The sequence below is a fragment of the Diorhabda sublineata genome, chromosome 6 (assembly GCF_026230105.1).
Source record: "Diorhabda sublineata isolate icDioSubl1.1 chromosome 6, icDioSubl1.1, whole genome shotgun sequence".
NCBI classification, from domain to species: Eukaryota; Metazoa; Arthropoda; class Insecta; order Coleoptera; family Chrysomelidae; genus Diorhabda; species Diorhabda sublineata.
This window is the reverse complement of record NC_079479.1, coordinates 31,003,551-31,025,133: the sequence shown is the minus strand read 5'-3', so window position 1 is coordinate 31,025,133 and position 21,583 is coordinate 31,003,551. Positions and strand designations below refer to the sequence as shown.

Sequence of the window (21,583 nt, the reverse complement as noted above, 5' to 3'; positions counted from 1 at the left end):
TGTGGTATCACATTTAACTCTTGCAAAATACAATCCTGTATTTTTTGCAAATACACCGAAGTACTGATCTATTTTTGTAAAAACTGGCTCCAAGATATTTAAAGATTTTCTTCATATCGGAATAATGAAATTTAACAAAAATTGAAAATTTCAATCCATATCTCTTGTCACTTGAGGATTTAATTAATTTACGCTTTGCTCCTTGAAAAGTTGGATGTTTTTTCAAAACTTTCTATTACTATTTCTTGTATTTTATTTCATTTGGCAACACTGCAAGATGTATAAAAATCATTGCATTTGAAATTACTTTAAATTCAAAAGTAAAATTATTTATCGATTTCTTCAAAGCTTTCGATAACGTTGAACATGAAAAACTTCATTTTTGTTTATACAACTTTCTTAATCAATTCTACTTTAAAACAAATATAGGAAAAATTTGAGTTATATTTCCACGATAGTGAAAATTGGCAGGAAAATGTTTGCTTAACTGTAACCTATAAAGTAGAACAATCTTGTTCATTATTGGTTTGAACTACAGTTTAAACCTTAGCTTAATCTCCAGTTTTAGCCTAGGTTGTAAAATTGGACATGAATTATCGGAAAGTAATCCATGTAACTGTTTGGAATCGGATCATAATCATATATTAGGATACTTTCTACCCTAATGTATTAAAGTTAGAAGCAATTTTTCCTCAAGGAAATTTTTTTAAAAGACTACCATCTGTACTCCATGTTTTTTTGAATTTTAATTCCCCTTATAAGGTTGACTATGATTCATAGTCCAGTCATCTTAGGCCAAATTAGGTGAATGTGAAAAAATTCTGGAATCGGATCCACAACCAGCTCATTGGTGATCTATCTGACCCATCGAGAATAATTAGCTTTGCTCGTGGTTCATATTCTGAATCAGTTTAGGGATCGATTGTATGAGCAAAGTTGTCGTTCACGAGGGGGTGGCATTTTATTTTACAGTCACTAATTCTGGAATAACTAGTCAGTGCAAACAAATGCAAAAACAGGATCTAACTCTGAAGCTAATATAAATACCGGAACTTAATAAGAATCTTTGACAAGAACATACATCAGACCATAAGGTTCAAAGATCAATTCTATGTTTTCTTATCACAATGACTGGTACTATATTAGTTGTTTCCAAGGAATTAATTAAAACACCTTTCAATTTGAGAAAAATGATTACTTTAATAAATTTTGTTTGACACTTTTACACATATTCCATGAAATATCACCTAGAAAGGTATAAGTTAAATCTATGGTCAATTAGATCTTAATTTATATTTTACTGTACTAAACATTTTCTGTCTCTCTGCAATAGTATTAAACATTTGAAATCCACTGCAATGCAAGTTCTAGAAAATCAAAAATTCAATTTAATCAAATACTAAACTAAAAAAATCTACTTCTTCTACCACCCTGGAGTAGTGTTTGCCAACCTCCTGATTCTACGAGTATTTCTATCTTGATCCCTAATTTTCTTTTCCATTTCGGCATCTGTTAAAGTTTCCAAAAATGGAGCCCATTGATCAGATTCACTCGTAGTTCTAAATGGTACTTCCACAGTAGGAAGGGGGGCTTCGCTGAAAGCATACGTTCTCTGGTGCCAAGAAAGCTGACCACGAATTGAATATGCGATTGCAGTTACAAATTCTCCCCCTAAACCTAGTTCTGCACATAGTTTGAGAGCAAACTCTTCCGGGTTGTTCTGTTTTTCACTCATGTCCCATTCCACCTGGAAAGTACAAGACAGTATTTTATAAACTAGATAAGTAAATATTAAAGGCATCATATTTGAACAAAGAAAAGTATTACATCTTACAATTAAATTGGAAATTTCCAACCGTAAAACTCACTGATTAAATGAAAAATAATGGACACCTCATTGATTAGAAAAAGGTTAAAATTTCATAATTAGAAAAAACACCTCTACTTGCAGGTAAATCCTGATTGATTATTTCTATTATATCCAACATAAAATGGACAATTTCGATTTCCTGGTAGATTTCACAGATCAATTAATTTTATACAAATATTCCACCAGTGAGCTTAACACAGAAAATTATAAATATGAAAAAACTGCAAATCTGCAATACTTAGTGGATAATATCTTACTTGATCAACCAAAGAAGTGTTTCCCACATGGATATTTAACTTTATTATCACCCTCTGGTCACTATTATCTTCAATTATACTGGGAGGGTCTGCTGGGAAGGCCTCTAATTGCTGCCTGATTCCTTGAGCAATAGCCGGTACAAATGTCAATGGATTTAAGTCTAGATCATCACATAGAACTTCTGCAAATTGTTCTGGAGTAATCATGCTTTCTAAAAATTAAACAAGTCATTTCAATCCATTATAAGACATTGGTAATTATTTATATATATAATATATGTATATGTAATAATTACATATATATATGTAATTATATATATATATATATATATATATATATATATATATATATATATAACAGTATATAATAGTTTCTAGAATGCGAATTGAAAATGCTATTGAATAAATCTTATAAATTTCTCTAATTTCTTATTTCTTAAAACTTTAGATATGTTTATATCTTATATTCACCATTTTTATTCCATGTAAAAGTGTCCCTTAGTTTTTGACCTTCGATTTCCATGTCAAGTCTAATTGGAACAAGAACTTCTTGTTGACAAGCATTTTCAAGATTCTGTTGCGGATCTGTGTCATCAAAACATAGAGGAAATGTTCTCACCTATATAAAAAATAAAATAAAATATAAACAAAAACTAGGATCATACGATTTACCTTTTTTGCAGCCACTCTGTTCCTGTTAATTGGTGTAGCTTGGGGTACAGCATCTAGATGACTTGAATTTGGAAGTGATGGTACCCACTGCATATTTTTCTTAGATTTGCCTTCTCTAGGCATTGGTGGCTCGGAGGTATGAACTGATACAGCTTTATATCTGAAAATGGTATATAAGTAATAGTTACAACAAATCTTAATGCATTAATTTACACTCAATATTTTACTGGTAATACTGAAAGTACCATAATTATGGAATTTGAAAAGCATATAATTCATAATACATATCAGAAAGTATATATTTGATTTGAAAACATACTTTTCATCATTTCCTTCTATAATGTCTTCCACTTCTGCAGATCGTAGTAATGAAACACTACTTGCAAGAACATGCTGACTCAACCCAAGATCAATTAGCCTCTTCCTTTCTTCATTAGTAATTGATCTTCTAAACATTCCAGGATACTTCTTGTATAAAGAGCCTCTGAAGAGACGAAGATAGTTTCCAACCTAAAATATACCATTTAATTGAACTATAAATACAATATGCAGTAAATGATAATACCAATTACATGTCAAACTGTTGGTAACAAAAGTTTGATAACTATACTATTTCACGCTTTCTTTATAAAATCATTTTATTAATACATAATATAAAACAGAAATCCATGGTTAAGTTATTATAGTTTAAAATACTAATTTTTCTAATTTAATACTGTTTCTGAATCAGTCATACATTTGTAAATAATTGGGATGATTTTCAGAGATTTGAGATAATTATTTTTTCTTCCCAAAAAACTTTAACCTATACGTACAAATGGAAATCTGCTTATACTTATAAGTCCGAAGTTATTTTAAAAATTAAAAAATTCGATTCAGACTATATTACAGCATCATTAGTTTTTACCTCAGATCCGACGCAATAATATTCCCCATTTTCCTCAAGTTGAAAACTTATTGGTTTGTCTCCGTACGTTCTCAAAGCCATATCCAAAATCTAAGCTATATATCTAGAAGTATTACTAAAATTATTAATTAGTTGAATTAGCTGAAAACAAAACAAATTATCAAATAGTGGAGAAATGACACTAATGACAGGTTACAGAATAGTGAAGGATGTTGTTATTTCGGACTCTTAACCATAGAACTCATTTTGTTGAAACAAGTTTTTCCTTGATATTTCTTCTCCTTTTTAATAAACAACTAAATTTTTGGGAAATTTTCATACTTTAAACAAATTTTGCATTAGAACAAAAAAATATGTAAAACTCGCAAAACCAATTGAAACTTCGATGGGTAGGTCAATAATTGTATTAATCTAATCTATCATGACATTACTTGTATATTTTTTAAATCCGTGTGAACTTTCCCTAAAATATAGTTTGTGTATTGACTTTTTATTTTGATGAATTGTCAACGGGGGTCGTTTTGTATATTTTAAGTCCCTTCATACAATAAAAGTAAAGGGTGATTTTTTTAATAATAATAATGAGTGTTTTAAGAGAAAAAGTAGACACGATCAGTAACAAGCCTCTGCCATCAGTAAAACCGAAAATTATTTCGCCAGATGATGTGTTGAAATTAACTAAAATTACTGATACATATTTATGTGATCCCGATGCAAACATTTACGAAATTGACTTTACACGCTTTAAATTACGGGATTTGGAAAGTGGAGCAATACTTTTTGAAATTGCCAAACCTGTACCCGAGAATATTGATGATAATGCTGAGAAAAACACTGAGAATGAAGAGATTCTAGATCCCAATGCTGGTAGATTTGTGCGTTACCAATTTACCCCACAGTTCTTAAAATTAGCTACTGTTGGAGCAACGTAAGTGAAAAAAATTTTTTATTCGGTTACTTCGTTTTTTTACCCTTTACTATAGGGTGGGCAAAATCTTTTAACCTGTAATGTGTACTTCTTAACTGAAATGTGATTGTTTCACTACCCAAGCTTTATTAATTTATTTCATGGCCCTAGGGTTGAATTTACTGTTGGAAGTAAACCTGTCAATAATTTCCGAATGATAGAGCGCCACTTCTTTAGGGATAAATTATTAAAAACCTTTGATTTTGAATTTGGATTTTGTATACCTTATTCAAGAAATACTTGCGAGCATATTTATGAGTTTCCTACATTAGCTCCTGAACTAGGTAAGAGTAATTTCTCGTAGTAAATTTTGATTAAATTGACATATTTGTTTTAGTTAATGATATGATAGATAATCCATTTGAAACAAGATCAGATTCTTTTTATTTTGTGGACAATTGTCTTATAATGCATAATAAGGCTGACTATGCTTATAATGGTGGTATGTCAACATAACATTAAATTTTGTAAACAGGGTTTTACAACAATAATATTGTCTAAATTTTTGACTTTGAGATAAATTTACACAAGTATGTTAAGCAATTGTATGTACAAGCATACAAATGGGTTTAGATACTATTAAAAAGGACTTTTTAATTCAAAATATAGATAAAAACTGTTTAAAATTGTATTAGCAGAACAAATACATTTGTTATATGCTTGTACATGAAACTAAGTTAAGAATTTGGTAACAGGAAAATTCATTGGATATTGATTAAAATAAACTAATATACTTCATAATTTTTTTTGTTAAATTTGCAATATTTGAATGGTTACTTATGGAATAGCTTAAAAGGACATATTTGGAAAAAGAAAAATATATATTTATTCTATTATTAAATACAATAAATTAAACTTAACAAAGTTTTCCATATTTCAACTTTACTCAAAAATGTATCTATCATTTTGAAATTTCAACAATATTTATTGGTGTTCTTGACTTATACAACTTTATTATAAAATAATTTTCCAATTTAAAATATGAACTTTCCTGTAACCTGAGATGCATTTAATTTAACACAAATTTTAAGCACGGACACTGCTTTAAGAAAGATATTCACGTGGTGCGCTTGATTGAGATTATTTAGAAGAGTTTACGACAATTATAGAGCTTTTATCATAAAATACGTACTGACAACTATCATTCTATTTATATATTTGTGTTTATATTTTTTATAAAAAAAATTCCAGTGAATAATTAAATATGTGATAAAAAAAATTTGTTAATTGAAATTGGTGCATTAATCAAAAACTGTTTGTCTAATAAACATTTTTTAGCATAATTAAATGTATATACATTACTGTCCAAATGTTTGGTATGAATCAAATTTATTTTTATTAAAAATTGTACAATAACTAGTTTTGATAAATATTTGGAGTGTACTCCATCGTATTTATGGTCATAAAAAATGAAAAAATTAATAATTCCAATATTTTTGTTCATTTTTTCCGCACTTTTAAAATAAATATAAGAAAAACAAAATTTCTACACTTTTTCAACCAATAAATTTCCGGATTTTGTCTCAGAAAACTGTTCTTTTTTAACAATATAGTATTTTTTCAGAAAATACATATAAAAACAAACAATTTGAGAAAAAACCCAACCTAACCTTGTTTGGAAGTGGAGTCCACCCTATTTGTATATGTAGTTAGCTACAACTGAAATTTGTTTGGCAACAGATGTACTGTAAACCAGTGTAATAGTTGGTTTTACATCTTCTACTTCATATAATTAATCTTCCTTACATGTAGTTCTAGACCCTTTTTGCTCAATCCTTAATTGCTTTTGAGGCTTTTTACACTTTTTATTATCTACAGATGCCAATACTTGAACGTCTATGTTATCTCTACATTGCATGCTATTCTTTTTCTCAATCGGTAAAATATTTGCTGAAAACTTTTGGACTGTAGTGTATAAAAAAATTCAAATGGTTGGGTACTTTCATATTAATATATATAAGGAAAAAAGAGTGACAAGGGCATTTTTTCAAGATTATATTTATACTTCTGGCAAAAGTGAACTTTTTGTACAGGATGATTCATAAAGAATCTCTTAAACTGGATATTATAGCATTCAAAATATGACGATAACAATATTGAAGATTTCTGCTGCTTATAATTGAAATTTGGTTTTTGAATTTTATCTGTTTCAGTAGTTTTCAGAATTAATTAGTTCGATGTTTTCAAGAATTTCATATTTTTTTTATCTATGAAGAATATAAAAAAGTATATGAATGATCAATATAGTAAAATGACTTGCTTTTGATTAATTTTATTCAAGGTTGGTTCACTACATAACAACTACATACTGAGCACACTGTTTACACTGCCACTACACCAACACTCATAATTACACTGTATGATGCACGTTTCGACAACCAAGTTATAGTCTTCAGAGACTGATAGTAAATACAGTGCCAAACAGTGTAATTGTTGTTTTGGTGTAGTGGTAGTGTAAACGGTAATAATTTTGTTAGTTTGCTGGCATGTAGGAATCTTTGAAATAATTTCTCATTAAAATTTGTTAGCAAATTGAAGTGTACAATAAATAGTTTCTGAGGTACAGGAAATTATTACTTGTTTTATTTCTAAACACTTTACTTGCTCTATATCTGAAGTATCATTTCCATTGAATAGACATAATAGACAACAAAAAATAATGACTAGAATACAAAGTTGAATAAACAAAGGTTGCAAAACTACCATCCACAAACAAACAAAATGGCAGTTAACAATAATTGATATGTAGGATAAACACATTTAGAGAAGAAAGCATTTAACAGAAGATCTATTATTCATTAAAACAGATCAATAAATTTTCTCACATCCCATTAAGTTTTTTAAAATAGTTCCTGTACATCTAATGTTTTCTCAATTATCAAAATAAAAAGTTGAAAGAGATATAAAAATAACCTGTCTAGCATTTTTACAATATGAATGCATCGGTAAAATGGTTTTGAAACAACACAGTAGAATGTATGACAGAATGATGTCAACTTAAATAAGTCTAACCCTTTATTTCAACAGAAGAACACATTAATTAAAGGTTTCAAAGTAGATGGGTGTACAATGACTCGCCAAGAGACAACAAAAAAACCAAACATAGAACCAGACATCATATTAAAAAAGCAATGTGGAGGAATGAAGGATAAAAAAAAAAGAAAATAAATAATACTTGTAATAGGAAAGTTGCAATATAAACAATATCTACATAGGAGCACTAAGTTATCATTAAGAAATGCTGTTTTCAACGACAAATGTCCTAAGCAAACGCAGCGTAATGTGATAATATTTAACAAACAAAAACGACTGCAGAAGGAGCTGAGGAAGGCAGAATAAAAAAATGAAGACAAATTATCTGTATCATTACATAATTTTTCCATGTGATATTTTAATTATTGAATAGAACCTTCACGTGTAATGCTAGTGTAGCGTTATTTAAAAATAGACAAAATAAATTAGATTTTACCAAAGATATGTGTTATTTTATTGTCCCTACCATTCTTTTGCACCAACTCGGAAACGAAAATTTTTTATCATTAATTTGTGTTACTTAATTTGATATTTTGTCTTGTTAAATATCTATAAAAACAGTCAAAAAACTTTCAAATTAAAAAAAATGTGCGAATGTTATTAACAATAAAATTTTTCAGTAACTAATTCAGGATTGAATAGATCATCACAAAAAATACTCAAGGGGTATGTTCTGTGAGATCATCTATCAGTTGATTGGGGAGTACAGAACGAGAATTTCTGAAAGTCACGTTTTGTTTTTGGTGAAAATTACAAATCCAAAGCTCAATCTATAAAAAACTTATATTTGAATTATTGAATTCTTTTATTTATATCTTTACACTCTTACTTTTATACATCTTATCGGCAAATTAACAACCCACGCAATTTACATTAAATGACAGTACCTAGATCGGCTCCAAAGAACATTCAGATTCTATATTATATTATCATTGTATAAAGAATATTCTTTATACAATGTCTTTCTATTTTTTTGTTACATGAATGAAGATTCTTTATTGCCATAAACGACTATGATCAGAGATTAGATAGATCGCTTATAATCTGATTGCGGGGCCTAACCCGTTCTCGAATTTAATACTCCTACAAAATTTCTTACTCTTATTACCCCAGTTTCAAGGGTTAATTTTGAGCTTTATAGCTTTTCTATGTTTATAGATCTCAATTAATGAATACAACACATATTTTTCCATACCATTATGACGAAATACCAAAACATTTACAAAAATTGAAAGCCTTAATTATACTGCTACTAAGAACATAACCAGCCATGGAGATTTCAACTTTCAAGGTTCAAAAAAACGTCAATCACTTCGTTCAATGTTCGAACGATAGTGAACGTGATCCTGATTACTTACCGAACATTCAGATCATGATTGAGTTATTCTTATTGTTTTCTACCTTCTTTACCACTTAAACTAAATCCATGTAATGAATATTTGACCCTTGTGTTGTTATATAACCTGTTATAAACATGAAAATGATGGTTATAAATGTCAACTTATATGCACTTGTTCATTTTCCTCTTATTGCCTGAGCATATATGTTTTGTTTATGAAATATAAAATTGAAAAAATTTGCATTGGATGTTATGTCAAGACTTTTGAAATGAGAAATAAAATGACATGACGCAGCTTTTATGGATAGGTGAATAAATCTTTAAAACGGTACTTAATATAAAATACTTTAAAAATTCATTTATAGACAACTATCATTGTAGCCATATTTTCTAGTATGTTATTTGGTATGACCTCAAGAGATTTTTAGTTCTATGAACTTTATCAACAAGAACGCAATTTGTTGGTAGGTGATTTTTGGCAATTGTTATTTTTCGTTATTGACATATATCTAAAGTTGGGTTTGTGTAAAATTAGGAAATGTCAATATAGTTATGATACTATTAATTTGGTTTAAAAATTAGAGGCATTCAGAGATTATTTCATATTTTGGAGTAATACTATTAAATCGCATACAACTTAAGAATACGATGGACACAAGTTAGTAACTAGCAAATTGGGAAAATAAGAATACAATAGTAATGGAATCATCTCCATCTAGTTCAACTTGGTCTGAAGCATTCATATTAAGCGATGATAGTGGTCTTTTATTAACCAATGAATCTACCTCTAGCGTTATTGGAGAAAGTCAAAATGGAAGAAAATTATTTAACTTTGAGGTAGGTATTCAAGATTTTACTATAATCCAAATCAATCTCAATTTTTACTTCAATAGAATAATAAAGAGTTACAGACTATTTAATATGATTTTTTGGCTACTTTTAAATATAAAAACTTGAGTTAGGTAAATCTTTTAAATTTTGAAATTTGGCCTAAAATTATCAATAAGAATGAAGTAAGGTACTTTTATATACTATGTTGAACATTTCAGTTTAATAATAATGTGAATAGTGAAATAAATTATATGACAGCAATTAAGATATATTGTTTTAAAAATAATGTGGTATTCTATAATACAAGTCACCCCCTGGAAAAGTATTAAAACATTTATTACTTACTCTTAACAAAACAGCTTTTTGTGACCATGCAATGTGGGTTTATTGGTATTTGTTCATGAAATGAAAGTATTATTTTTTGCCTTTCTTTGAAAGTAAATTTACAAATGACAATTTTCATTTGATGAACTTTTAGGTGATAAACATGATAAAAATCTAGATTTATTGTTATAAAAAGTTTAGGTATAGCTGTAAAATTGAGTAAATTGAATATCATGATCTTTCAATTCTGTAGATTGAATACATAATTTGATCTTTGTTCAAACAAGTTTCCAAATGTTATGAATCATATGGTCATGAGAAATTTCACTGTATGTATAATTTTACTAAATCACCTTGTAATAAGATCATAAAATTTGTATCTATCCATAATAAATAGATTGTGTCTGTTCCATAGGACAGTGACTGTGAAGAAAAGTCGTTGTCCCAAGATGATTCCTTAGATGGAATGTCAGATATAATGTGTGGGGATAATTTCAATACATTAAAAAAAGGTGTGCATTGGACTGATTTCAATGACAAACATTGTTCTCCGATAAAACCACCACTTCAGTTTCAAGATGATCTGAATTATCCGGTAATAGATTTCTTTTGTGAGAATCTATCACAACAAATAATTGAAACAGCAATCCAAGAACACAAAGTGTTTGAACCAATGAAATTAAATGTTTCGTCACATGTACAAAAACAGTCTTTACTTAGCAAATCTTGCTTTCCTTCTGAGTTTGTGACGTTCAGTCCCTATCACATTGGTAGATCCACTTCTAGAGCTGGGTGAGTATTTTATAGAGGGTTTTGAATGCCTATGAAAGTCATTAAAATTCGAGGGGTGTCCAGCAATCAGCACATTTTACTCATTTTTGCAGAACATTTCTAAATTTAAGAAAATTGTATATAGCTATTAATCATGGTATATATAGGATTATGAGTGAGTATATCGAGAATAAATTCTTGTGATATATGTACAAAAATGATCAAGGTTGGACATCCCTTGTTAACATTATTTAAAACAAATACCTAGACATAAATTATTGTAATTTCTCAGTTCTAGAAATTCACTGGGATCATCTCGATTATCAAGTTCACATAATTCTTTATCAATACCAACCACACAAAAGGTAGATGATTCAACGTTCATTACCCAAGCTGTTTCACATGATACTTTATCTTTGAATCAGATCAGTGATTTGTACAATGTACCATTTGACAGTGACATATATGCCGTGCCTGTCGACATGGTAAAACGCCCACTAAAACTTAAAAAATCTCAACAGCAGAAAAGGAAACGAAGAAATATCTCCTGGGGATATAGAGATTTTGGATTGAAATATCGAACACAGGTGGATAATATTAGAACTTTCAGATCTTCATTCAACACTTGCACAATGATTGTAATTTACATAGAAAAATTGATGTAGTATATTAGGGAACAGGGCAATTTAGACTTTAGTTCAATTTAATTGATGCAATATTATTACAACTTGGTGTTTTATATTTATGTGCATGGTATAATATATAAATTTATTTGTGCTATATTTGCGACCTGAATTGAATTTATCAATGATTCATATATTAATAATCACTTTATTACATGTTCCAAATACTTTTTGTGGATGGAATTTCAAATATTTTAAGATTGCTCTCTTATTATTTACTCCCATAATTTGGGCATTACATAATTTTATTTTGTTCTTACTTTTTAGACTTTATCCTTTCAAAATGGTACCAAACGACATAGTTTAGCTGGTACTTCAGCTTCTGCAGAAGGTGAACCCATACATGTTACTTTACAAGAAATTCGTCACTATCTACAAACTCTATATTCAAGTTCTTCGGATTCTTTGGAACGCAAAGAAAAGCCACCAAAAATAAAAACTGTTTTAATAGCCAATAAGAATAGATATCCCTTAAATAATAATCTAGTCAAAGATAAAGATTTGAATCCTATAACTGTTCCTCCAAGTAGATCTAAGAAAAATACAATATTTATTAATATAAAAAACAAAAAAGTTAAAGATTCTTGTGATACCATTGGCACACAAATACACATTTCACCCACTAAAAAAGATGAAAAAACAAGAAAAACGTTAAACAAGGTATGTAATATTCAAATTGGTAATTTGAATTTTTATTTCTAACTTTTATCAATTTTGCAGCTGTTTTCGTTAAAGCAGATGTTATGTAATATGTTTCGATTTAAAAGATTTCTTGCAACAGAACAGGTTAAAGAAGACGAAAATAATAAGATATATGCAAGCAAAGAAAGCGAGCTAGATAATACACATGGTAATATAAGTGGTAGAGCTTTACCTCCTTTACCCAATAAGGAAAATATAAAAAATGTAGATTCAGAACAAATGCTGGATTTTGCTACGAGTATTCAAAGAGTTAAAGACGTGAGTCAAATATATTTTTTTTATTAAGTCAATTTTATCTAGGTAGCTGCAATATAAGTGGACAGTAGTGTTAAGTTGTTTGTGGGTTCTAGCTTCATTTGTCAGCTTTCTCCATTCTTTTCTGTTTTTGCATTTGGCTTTCCAGTCTACTATTTATAGGGTTCCAGTATCTTCTTCAATTTGGTTCCTCCAGGTATTTCTTGGTCTGCCTCTTGGACATAGAGGTGTTATCCTCATTACTATTTCTGTAGGTTCTAATGTGTCTTGCCCAATTTAGTCTTTGTACTTCATACCTTATTACATTTTCTCCTCTCAGTTCTTCTGTTTCTTTCTTTTTCTTCAATCTTCTCTCTCCATCTCCTGTAATATGTGGTCCGAGTATAGTTCTCAGTATTTCTCTTTCTATTATCTTCAGATTATCTTTTTTATTTATGACAGTTGTTTTTGCTTTTGAGTAACTTTTTATTTTTTCCAAATGTTATGTTACGAAGTGTTATGGGCTCTTAGTTTTTACATTCCTCTTTATCACCTTTTTTGTATAGGAATAATTACTCCAGTATTCTACTCCTCTGGGATTATGTTTTGTTTCCAGATTGTCTCGATAAGTTGATGAATTTGTTTTTTCATTGTCACAATAATAAGTGTGATATACATATTTCAAATATTTGCCATAAATATGAGAATATAATGTTTTCTTCAATTTATATTGAAAAAAATTCATTTGATTGCAGTTTGGTTGGTATTGGGGCCCAATTTCAAGTGAAGCAGCAGAAAAAATATTGTCCAATGAGCCAGATGGTTCTTTTATTGTTCGTGATAGTAGTGATGACCATTATATATTTTCCTTAACATTTAAGCTCAATAACTGTGTTAGACATGTGAGAATAGAACATGATCAGGGTAAGTATGGACTCTAAAAAGTTTTACATATTAGAAAGCTTAGAATAATAACAAATCTCATGTGTACAACTTACTAAGTTTCTAGAATATTCGAAATTATTGTAGCTCGCCAATTAAATATTAAAAGACTTTTTTTAAATTCTGCAGTTGTTTATTATCTATTGCAAATTCTTAAATTCTTTGTATAGTAATATGCTTTATGTTCCTGATATTTTGTAAAAGCGTTTTCCACCGGTCTATCTTCTCTACACAAAATATCTGTTGTTATTTGATCTCTCCCGGGGCTTTTATTTTCAATGTGTTTTCATGTCCATTTCCTCGTCTCCTATTCCATCGCTCTAGTTGTAAGTTACTTTTCCTTTATATGTATTTTTCAAGATTTTATAGTATTTGATTTAATTTTTCAGGTAATTTTAGTTTTGGTAGCTGCACAAAGTTCAAATCACAGACAATTGTAGAATTTATAGAAAATGCCGTGGAGCATTCACGAAGTGGTAGATATTTATTTTTTCTTCATCGTAGGCCAGTTATTGGTCCAGTTCGAGTGCAATTATTACATCCAGTTTCTAGGTTTAAGCAAGTACAAAGTTTGCAACATCTCTGTAGGTAAATAGTTAACAAAAATATGTAAATATGTTTATTGAATCAAATATTAATTTTTAATTTAGATTTGTAATTCATAAGAATGTGAGGATGGACTTGATACCGAATCTTCCGTTACCTAGGAGGATGATAGATTATCTGAACACCCCGTATTATTATACAGAACACTTAGTTGATGTTCGCGAGTCTGATGAAATGAAAAGAAATGATGTGCTTTCAACTGGTGTCCAAAATAACGTCCAATTAGTTAATAATTTAATAGTACCTGTTAATAATTATGTTGTAAATAATCCCAGTAATGTAACTAGTGATTGAGTGCACCAATATCGACATAGAATGAAAACTATTTAATTTATTTAGAACTGAAGATGATCATGATATAAAATTATGCAAAAACTCCAGTTTGTAACCTCTGACAAAAAAGTACAGTATGTATTGGATGTCCTAAGGTTAAGTTCAATAACATTGCTCTAGATAACAATTTTCAACATGTTTTTAATAAATTGAGCAATAAAAATTAGAACTAAAACAGTGTTTACTTAGTACATGCTATAAAAGTTTTTTTCAGTTGTACAATTTTTGAGATTGATAGAAAACTCCTTTCCCACAACGATGTGCATTAATCTGGTTGATGTATGTTTCTTGAGTAAGCAAAATGCCAATCTTAGTAGATGTGCCCACTTGGAGACCTGCTTCAGAACAAGGAAGGACTGCAACATTTAAAAAGAATGGTATACTGCCTAACAAAGTACAATAATGACACATCGAAATATTTTTGTTAGTTTTAATTCATGGTATGGATGAAAGAGTCAGTACATATGGTGATATGTTGATGGGGAGGAGATAAATTTGGAAGCTTGAAGAATACTGTATCAATTACCAGTGTGAACACTACACGTCGAAGGTAACCAGAAAGAACTTATGAGTTCACGGTTTGTAGTGACTGCGCAATCGACACCGTATTCAGGTTTGGAGGGATCTGTGTAGTGAATTCGGTTTTGGGTTTTAAAATATAAAGAAAAGTATGTTCTGTAATAAGATTTTTAATTGATTTAAAAGTAAAGTTATACATAATTACTGTATATAACTGATACTTATTTGGTCATAATATATAAAAATATTTACAATGCTTTTTAATATATCTCAATTCCATCGTTCTATGAAACTGTAGTATAATTCGCTTTGCAGTAAACTGAAAAAAAAAGAATGGAATCAAAAACATGTTAGATCCAATTTGAATTTGAAGTACTAGTTAGTAAAAATTGTTCAAACATTTAGTTGTTGATCATAACCTGGTCTCCATTTCCTTCCCATTTCTTGGAAACTATATAGTAAGTACAAGTATAAGAAAGGGGGGCACAATAGTTCCTTTGAGTCGCAGTGTGTATGATACCCCAAAAGCCATACATACCTATAAATTCTGATAATGGATCATTTTCACCATCTCCTCTCATAGTGCCAGTGATCTCATCATTTTCAACCATTGGCATAAATAAATTCACAAATTCCGAACTATATGGTGGCCCTATTGTTTCCAATACCTTCAATAAGAAAATATGTTTTAATTTATAGATACCTACTAATTCAAAACATTACCTCTGTTACAAAATATCTGATCAAAGAAATATCAGTATCACCTTTTTGCCAACATTGTTTGATGTATTTAACAACAGGTACCACACAACCAGAACATAACAGATTAACCATTCGATCTATAACCATTTTCCTCATTTCCAACTAAAATAATAATTTATGTTTTCTTAAAATGTGATATGTGTTTAACAAAAAAAATTCATAGCAACAGTTTCATAATAAAAAAAAGTTGTAACATATCTTGATAGATATTTCACTAACCTGAACTAAAATTTCTAACTCATCCTGCTTTGATTCAAATAATTTAATTAACAAATTGAGTACTTGATTGTGGAGTAAAGGATGTGACGTTACAACTTCGTCCAACAAAGCAAGATGAATTGGAGTATGTTCTGTACATAATTTGAAATAGCTTGGTTCTGTTACAGTACATTCCACCCATCTAATTATTCCAATGGATACAACGGGAAACCTAAAAAATAGTTAAATTGAATTTTGATTACAAAGTTTGTTTTATAGAATGAAGCGTTTAAAGGCTCGATTATTTTTATATTCCAACACACCAGGGTTTTCCATAATCTTATTAACACAAATGAAGATTATAACTATAAAAAAATGCAACACAGATTGGCATTTCTAAAACAGGCGTTCTAAGGATCCTACATTAGCGTATGACAAAAATTAGTGCAAGGTGGGTGCCTTGAATACTCAGGGCAGTGCAAAAGCAATCATTTGTTTTCGTATTTTTCTACATATAAGCGCAAAACTTATCAGTAAGACTACAATTCGAATTTATCGCTTCTATAAAATGGAGCACTACCCTAAAACTTAATTTTATCTTATATCTCTAAGTATTACCAAATTTTCTGGTACTATAACGTTTTATTAATAGAAACAATGCAAAATTTAAAAAAATCTCATTTGATTAAAAATAATTTAACCCATCTAAACTTATTATACTACACTCACTTAAGGGATTGATAAATTATTGAGAGTTCAGCAATAAGTTCGGAGCTTCCCTTATTCCCATTGCAGATATTGTGAACTGTTTCAATAGCACGTATAGTAGGTTGTAATTCATCCTTGTTTGATATCCTTTTTTGACCTTTCTTCTGTTGCACTTCTGATACACTGGAAGCGTAAGCCAATAAGTGGATATATTTTGGTTTGTGGTCTGGATTCAGCTTGACTCCAGGTTTGAATAACGAATCAACTAGTAATTCTGGAAAGAAAAAAATTAGATTAGAAATATATACAATTTTGGTTGGATTTTATTCATGGGTTCAAACAATAGGGTTTTTGCTAAATTTTAAATTTTCTCTTTGTTACATCATTGAATGCTTTTTTTCATTCGTAATGTTCAATTCCATTATTAATTTAGCTTCAAGTTATACTAATCAAGACATATGCTGCACCAGCATACTATAATAACCGTTTAGATTAAGCACATTTTTCTAAAGGATTTTACAGAAGAATATAAACAGAAATAGCAATGATATTAACATTTTGTCAGCTTAGATGAAGAAACATATGTTTTAATATTATATTAATAAATATTCTATGCTCTATGTTATTAAGAAGAAATTTACCTAAAAATTGTGGTGTTCTGATGAGGTCTATAGGAGGAGGATCTGGTCCTGTATAGTTTCTATAAAGGACTGTAATATCAGCAGGATTTAATGTATTTCTGGACAGCATCGCTGTGAGAGCTTGACAAGCCGTGGGGTAAGCTGAAGCGCCATTCAATGCCATTGTGATAGGTGTTACATCATTCCCACTAAAAGTGAAAAGAAATCAATATTAAATATTAGCACATTCTGTCTCAATTTATTATACAGTATTGGAAATATTTTATAAGGAATTTCAATAGAAAATCTTCAAGCATTATAAATAGTAAAATTAACTGCTCCACTGGTCTCTACCCAGAATTTAACTTTTATAGTCTCCAGTTAATAATTGAACCCCATAGCAGGTTGCCATAAGTTCATATAGGCTTTGATACAGAGTGGACAAGTATTTCAGCATAATGTAAATGTTATTGGATGGATTTTGTCTCAATTGCATCCATTTTCTATCTTTGTAACCACAAATGATCTAAGTTCATAATAAACAGATCAAAAACTTGCAGTTTCTAGTTTTCTCCTTCAACCTCAAATATTTTCAAAACCAAACTTACTTTTTTTGAGCACATTTGGTAATTTCTTGAGACAATCTTTTCATGCTGCTACCTCCTTTTGATTCATGTGCTAAAATGTGAATAATGACTTGACTATATACATATGTATGTTGACCATGGCATACCATTTTCTAGAAAAAAAATATGACGTTACCAAAATATATTACTAATAATAAAATAGTTGCTCATACAGCACATTCTTTGCTAGTATTTTGCCATTCCTCTGGGTTTGTGAGAAAACTAGTTATAGAAGTCTTTAGTACCCTAGAAAATACTTCTAATTGTTGAGCGGCTGTTGATATACTTGTTATTTCACCCTGAAAGCCTGCATCAGAAATCAGCTAAAAAAGAATTAATCATTATTTTTAATCATTATTCTCCTACCAATAAAAACCTTACTTTAATAGTGAAATTCAACATTAAACAATCTGGATATTCTTCAGCTAATCTATAAATTAAAGATCTCCAAGTTGGATGTTCAATTAATTGTGTCAACCAAGCAGGAGTTTCTCCCTCTTCTGTGAAAATTGTATCTGCTTTTTTTGGATCAAAAGTCTTTAAAATCATCTCTTTTAAATGATTTTCAACCATAGCTTGCACATCTGTTACTTTAACACCTACAAAATTTAAAAAATCAAGTACAGTGGGTGAAAAACAGCAATAGTTGATAGATTTATCATGCTGTGGGTGTTGAGAGACTGACATTTAGAAGCTTTTGAGGTTCGGGGCAGACTTGAAGTTTCGCAAAACACACCAGTAAGCTCAGACACAACTGCGGAGACTGATGGTGCATGGAATTGTATAAAGGTTACCAAACTCCTAGAAAGGCGATTATTTTCCAACCAGCATTCACTTTGGACTCTAGAGCAAAATTTTCTTCACAGATGAATCTTGATTGAAACAGAGTGTGGAGATGATCATAGGAGGGATTTGCTAAATGAAATCTTGGCTTTTGAAAGAGGAAATGCTTCTACAGGCTGTGATTCATACTACCAAAATATATTTTTAAATAATTTAGTGAGGTGTATTAGAGATCAATAATATACCAGTGGAGTACACACAAAATTTAGTTTTTTCGATGTCTGGGTTAGAGCCTTTCTCTCTTAGAATGACATAACTTGTCAGAAAACCTAATAAAAATTAAGGATATTTATTTTTTCTTTATTTTGTATGTTTTTGTTAATAATCACTAAATATTATTCATTTGTGGATTTTATAAATTAACCAATTGTTGAATGAAAAAAATTTATATATATAACATTATTATAAGGCCAAATCTGAGTGTCCGATTTTTTTGGCATTGAGTATATGTATCAGTGTAATTATGAGTTGGGGGTAGTAAACAGTATAACTATCCACAAATATGTAGTAATATGTATTTGTTTCCAATATTGCTAAGAATATAATTTGCTTCCAATACTGTGATTTTTATTTTTCAAAATATACAAAAATCTACCCTTTTCTGCTAAAAGAAGACTAAGTATTCAAATAAGATTAATATACCTCCTATAATCAGCCATTCTGCAATCAAATTAGCCATTTGGGCTACTGCAGTGTAGTTTTGTGATAATTCTTCTATAACTTGAAGAGGATTTCCTCCTGATTGGAAATAACGTTTCAACTGAGAAAATATTCCTGGTTCCATAATATAATCTGGTGTTGAAAATTTTTCTGCACATTCTGCCAAAACTTGATCTGGGTTTTCTGGTTCATCTGCGGCATCTGACTATGAAATGGGATCAAATTTAAGGAAAACAAACAAGATTGATCATTTCAGTATTTTATTCATATAAAGTAGTTACCAAACTACTTTATTTTCATATAATCTATTTCAATGAAATAGTGAATATATTTAGAAGACATAAATCTTGACAAAAAGTGTTCCAAGGCTCAGTGTAGAATCTAATATTATTCTTATTGGCCCTAAAAGATATTCACTAGCTATTATGTGGAATTCTTGTAGCATTCCAATTCAATTTTGCATTCAAAATGAGGGCATATATAGATTCAATTCATAGATAGGTTTAAAGATCTATAATAATAAATCAAATACGAGATAAATTGCAATTTTTGGTATTTAGCTGTACGATTTATCTTTTATTTTACTATATATGTAGATATACATACATCTTCCATTCGATCGCCCTCCCATGGGCGATCATCATATTCTTCGTCCATGTTCATCCTTACAAAAAAATGTATTCGTTATCCCTATTTCTACATTGGTACTACTATAATCGTGAGAATTGGAATAACAACTAAGATATTAACATTACAAGTATTGTTTGGTTAGGTTTACAAGCGACGCCCAGTGTTGCCACTCAGCACGAAATAGATTTCAAATAAAATCTAACAGATCTGTGGCTCCAAAAATTTATTAGTCAAATAAAAAATCAATATTAAAGTGAACAATAGCGGCTCATGAATTCAAAGTTATGAGTGTGTTTATTCAATTGAATTATTCGTTTCTTATTTGTTACTTTTATTTCGCATATTTTAAAGCTATTAAGCACAAACTCCCACATCAGGTACAGGGCCGTACTGATATAATTTTTTATATAATTTATTAACTCATTCATTTCATTTACCTACTTTTGATTAACTCTAGCTTTCTAAACTTCCTTTTAGATAGGAATAGTTTCGTTTTACTTTTTTTTCTTATAATTTTGAACCAGCATACGCTCTTCAATAAGACGATTTAATGACACAAACATAACTAACGTCAATTTGTAAAAAAAGGTTTTAAAAAATTACTCAATCAAAAGTAAAAATTCAAAAACTATGAAATAAGAAAATAGCGACCTGGAATTCTGAAGTATACAAACCAAAAAGGACTCGAGATAATGTCAAAAATAAAATTTTGAAATGCGCAGCAATAATTGTAACTTCTGTTACTTTGCTTTTGGAGTATCGTGGACAGAGAAGAGTATTAATCAAAATACTAACCTAAAGTTTTATTTAATATTTTGTGCCTAGCTTAACAATGAAACTAAAGCAAAGTTTTACGAAAGTCGGTTGATCTGTTGAGCCAAAAGTAACTAGATTTCTCCGTAGAATTGCAATTTGCACGCTATGAAATGACATCAAACCGATAATTTTGCAAGTGCGAGATCTTGCATGAAACAATCAGCTGAACTTCATCTGCGCATGCTTTTGTTCAAGAAATATTGCATCTTGCATTGCATCGCACGTTGTATTGCATCATGTCAAACGGCCTTAATGAGATTTGTAATTTTATCTTGAGTGCAAGTGGTACGACTTATCCAAATAGATACTGTTAGGTTTAATATTAAATTGTAATTTCTGTTTTAATTGTTCATAATAATATTGTCTCAACTACGGTTGATTCTGTGAAGCTCTTTGTTTAAAAATGGAAAAATTCTCAACATCAGTATGTTAGGTTAGGTTAGGTATGTTTCAGTTTCTATTTAAGAGTTTAGTCATGTGAATTTTGAAGCACTTTCTATTTATACAAGAAAAAAATTTTGTACGTAAGTTTATTAGTTAAAAAGAAAATAATTGGTACTAACAAAATTTTATTATGTTCAATTTTATAACCAATTTTAACCCTCCAATTACACAAAAAATAATCAATTGGATCCAACATCATAAGCAATATTGACGTTTCCCCCTTACGTTTAATTTACAGAAAAGATACATGTTCCTTTCGCAGCCTCCCATTAGATGTCACCTCCAT

At 29.6% G+C, this 21,583-nt stretch overlaps 4 protein-coding genes across 4 annotated transcripts; 2 read left to right on the top strand and 2 right to left on the bottom strand.

The window, feature by feature from the left end:
- Positions 1-1,180: 1,180 nt before the first annotated feature.
- On the bottom strand, positions 1,181-3,907 carry LOC130445401 (SWI/SNF-related matrix-associated actin-dependent regulator of chromatin subfamily B member 1). The gene is made up of 6 exons (XM_056781000.1): positions 3,707-3,907; positions 3,119-3,309; positions 2,800-2,959; positions 2,599-2,746; positions 2,128-2,339; positions 1,181-1,747 (listed from the first exon to the last, which is right to left on the bottom strand). Exons 1-6 carry the CDS (start codon positions 3,785-3,787, stop codon positions 1,424-1,426), a joined length of 1,116 nt encoding a protein of 371 aa, XP_056636978.1. The 5' UTR covers positions 3,788-3,907; the 3' UTR covers positions 1,181-1,423.
- Positions 3,908-4,278: 371 nt separating this feature from the next.
- Positions 4,279-7,131, top strand: LOC130445403 (protein unc-119 homolog). Its single transcript, XM_056781003.1, has 3 exons — positions 4,279-4,634; positions 4,785-4,957; positions 5,011-7,131. Exons 1-3 carry the CDS (start codon positions 4,288-4,290, stop codon positions 5,127-5,129), a joined length of 639 nt encoding a protein of 212 aa, XP_056636981.1. The 5' UTR covers positions 4,279-4,287; the 3' UTR covers positions 5,130-7,131.
- Positions 7,132-9,297: 2,166 nt separating this feature from the next.
- LOC130444820 (uncharacterized) lies at positions 9,298-15,244 on the top strand. Its single transcript, XM_056780085.1, has 8 exons — positions 9,298-9,882; positions 10,616-10,992; positions 11,264-11,558; positions 11,922-12,314; positions 12,375-12,614; positions 13,346-13,514; positions 13,922-14,120; positions 14,183-15,244. The coding sequence occupies exons 1-8, from the start codon at positions 9,745-9,747 to the stop codon at positions 14,430-14,432; spliced, it is 2,061 nt and encodes a 686-aa protein (XP_056636063.1). The 5' UTR covers positions 9,298-9,744; the 3' UTR covers positions 14,433-15,244.
- Positions 15,143-20,209, bottom strand: LOC130444821 (negative elongation factor D). Its single transcript, XM_056780086.1, has 11 exons — positions 20,014-20,209; positions 19,390-19,612; positions 18,286-18,503; positions 18,078-18,227; positions 17,887-18,017; positions 17,300-17,487; positions 16,680-16,932; positions 15,972-16,182; positions 15,714-15,854; positions 15,529-15,658; positions 15,143-15,309 (listed from the first exon to the last, which is right to left on the bottom strand). Exons 1-11 carry the CDS (start codon positions 20,068-20,070, stop codon positions 15,275-15,277), a joined length of 1,737 nt encoding a protein of 578 aa, XP_056636064.1. The 5' UTR covers positions 20,071-20,209; the 3' UTR covers positions 15,143-15,274.
- Positions 20,210-21,583: the final 1,374 nt, after the last annotated feature.